This window comes from Sciurus vulgaris (assembly GCF_902686455.1).
Source record: "Sciurus vulgaris genome assembly, chromosome: 3".
NCBI classification, from domain to species: domain Eukaryota; kingdom Metazoa; phylum Chordata; class Mammalia; order Rodentia; family Sciuridae; genus Sciurus; species Sciurus vulgaris.
The window spans coordinates 106,134,929-106,137,911 of NC_136463.1; the positions used below are offsets into that span (position 1 = coordinate 106,134,929).

Consider the following 2,983-nt stretch of genomic DNA (forward strand, 5'->3'; position numbering starts at 1 on the left):
ATATATTGAATTTTAAAACAGATATATACCTACAACGAAAATACTATTCTATCACTATACATCTAAGAGCAGCTTGCAGGTAGATTTGCCTAATCTATGATAAAAATATTTTTTAATTTTAAAAATTAATTCTGGTTTAGGGCGTACATCTCGGGGTTTGGGGGCGGGGGTACATCTGAGGTCATCGCGCGCGGGCCACGACGGCGGTTTAAAAGAGTTGAAGACTGAACGGAAGATGGCAGTCACCAGTGATGACCTAAGTCGACATGACATGCTGGCCTGGATCAATGAATCTCTGCAGTTGAATATGACAAAGATCAAACAGCTGTGCTCAGGAGCTGCCTATTGTCAGTTTATGGACATGCTGTTCCCTGGCTCCATTGCCTTGAAGAAAGTGAAATTCCAAGCCAAGTTTGAACATGAATATATCCAGAACTTCAAAATACTACAAGCAGGTTTTAAGAGGATGGGAGTTGACAAAATAATTCCTGTGGATAAACTAGTAAAAGGAAAATTTCAGGACAATTTTGAATTCGTGCAGTGGTTCAAGAAGTTTTTTGATGCAAACTATGATGGAGAAGACTATGACCCTGTGGCTGCCAGACAAGGTCAAGAAACCTCGGGCGCTCGCTCCCTTGTTGCGCCAGCTCTGAACAAACAGAAGAAACCTCTCCGTTCCAGCAATGCAGCTCCACAGAAACCCATTTCAACACGGAGAACTACCGCAGCTCCTAAGGCTGCCCCAGGGGTAGCGCGAAAGAATCCTGGTGTGGGAAACGGGGACAACAAAGTAACGGAATTAATGCAGCAGATAATCATATTGAAGCATACTATGGAAGGGTTAGAGAAAGAGAGAGATTTCTACTTCGAAAAGCTAAGGAACATTGAATTGATTTGCCAGGAGAATGAGGAGGAAAATGACCCCATACTGCAAAGGATTGTAGACATTCTCTATGCCACAGACCAAGGCTTTGTGATACCTGATGAAGGGGCTCCACAGGAGGAACAAGAAGAGTATTAACAGCCTGGGCTAGCAGTGCAACTAGTATTAACATTTAGTTGGTTCACCCCTGGAATGGAAAGGTTGAGCATGGAGCTCACCTTGTGGATTCTGGTCGACTGATTACTGGAGGTGTTTTTATGTAATACACTGAGGTGGAGACTTCAGTAGAGAAATGTTAAAGACTGAAAAGAGTTTTAAGCTAATGTGAAATCTTGGCAGAGAATGTTTTAATAAATAAATGCCTTAGGAGTCTTTAAAATATGCTTCCATATTTCAAAATATAAAGTGTAACATGACATGTGTCTAAAATTTTGTCAGGGAAAGAAGGGCCAGACCTCAGAACCTTTGGAACCTGCTGTCATAGGTCTTCCAGGGTTGCTTGAATCCTCACAGGCCTGGGCTTTGGTCCAAAAAGAAAGTTTAAGAAGTTGCTCTGTAAAGACATTTGGTGTCAATGACCAATCGCATCCCTGCTAAAAGCAAACTGCATGGTTGCCTGGATGAATAGATGGTATGTTTAGGTCCTGAGATGTCTGAGGTGAAAAGTGTTTCACTGAGTGTTTCTCTGATGATTTTTTTATTTAGTCCTGAAATTTCGATGTACTGTGTTTTATGAGAAATGAGTCATGTCCAGTTTTTTAATCTAACCACTACTTTGAGGGACTTGACCACACCTCTGGGATTTGGATGAGGTTATGTCCTCTTTTACTGTTTTTAAGTTTACATATGACATGTTTCTCTTCTCTGCTCCCCTTCCCCCCTGGGGTCTCCTCTTTGGCTCCTTAAGTTTGTTCCTTAGTATTGGAAGTACAGCAGGCAGATGATCATGCTGCAAGTTCTTGCTGCAAAGGAACGAGCAGTGAATGCCATCTTTGCATTGGGATCTACAAGGTTGGGGTGATTTTAATATCTGCTGTTCATGGCTCTCCAGTGTTAGCCAAATACTTTGCCAGTGCACTAAACTCTTAGGGATAAAATTTTCTAGTATGTTACTGAATATTCATTTCTTTTGCAGAAAATACAGTACCATCTCTGAATTAATTCTTTTTTTTTTTTCTTGTCTTTTTTTGGGGGTACCAAGGATTGAACTCAGCAGCATTCAACCACTGAGCCACATCCCCAGCCCTTTTTTGTATTTTATTTGGAGACAGGGTCTCACTGAGTTGCTTAGTGCCTTGCTCTTGCTGAGGCTGGCTTTGAACTCACAATCCTCCTGCCTCAGACTCCCCAGCTGCTGGGATTACAGGAGTGTGCCACTGCACTTGGCTGAATTAATTTTGAGTACTTAAAATACTCAATTCCTTAACTCTCCCTCATTTGCTTTGCCCATGGTCTATTCAGTCCCTTTGGCAGAATTCTGCAAAATGTGTTTGTGTTATTTGTTTATGGTGGTAGATTGCCCTAAAATGTATGTAGAAAACAGGGATTTTATGATAAAATTGCTGTGTAGTGCACACTCTGTGTGAAATTCAGAGGAAAACTCAAATTCATTGATTTAAAATGCCAGAAAATACAAGTAACTAGCCATTCTTCAGATGACCCTGGTGCTATTTTTCTTTTGTGGCCTTTTAGACCTTTGTTGCCCTAAAATTCCATTTTATCAGGAGCCCATTTTCCACCTGTCTTTCTTGACAAGACAAGGTTGTTTTTCCTACTTTTAAACAGTTTCTAAAAAAAAATTCTATATTTCAAGAAAAAATTAAAAATAAATAAAAATTTATTCTGAGCTGCTAGGTTCCTAAATCCTACAGTAGAAAAACATCAATACGATAGTAATATCACTAAGTAATGCTTAGTGGCATTGATTTCCAAGTAGCCATGAAAAGACATGAATGAGGAGCAGGAGTTGGGAGGAAACATAGTTATTGTTCAAGAAGATCTTGGTCCCTGGTTTTAAGCTGTCAGTCTTATTGCTAAGTCTGTCTCCTTGGGGTTTCCATTCTTCTCACAGTTGTTTGGTCCTGATAGGGCTTGATTTTT

The 2,983-nt window shown here is 40.3% G+C and overlaps 1 protein-coding gene across 1 annotated transcript; it reads left to right on the forward strand.

Moving 5' to 3' along the window:
• Nucleotides 1-235: 235 nt before the first annotated feature.
• On the forward strand, nucleotides 236-1,021 carry LOC306655747 (microtubule-associated protein RP/EB family member 1-like; the record flags this gene model as incomplete). Its single annotated transcript, XM_079130372.1, has 1 exon — nucleotides 236-1,021. The coding sequence occupies one exon, from the start codon at nucleotides 236-238 to the stop codon at nucleotides 1,019-1,021; it is 786 nt and encodes a 261-aa protein (XP_078986498.1).
• Between the last annotated feature and the right edge of the window lie 1,962 nt (nucleotides 1,022-2,983).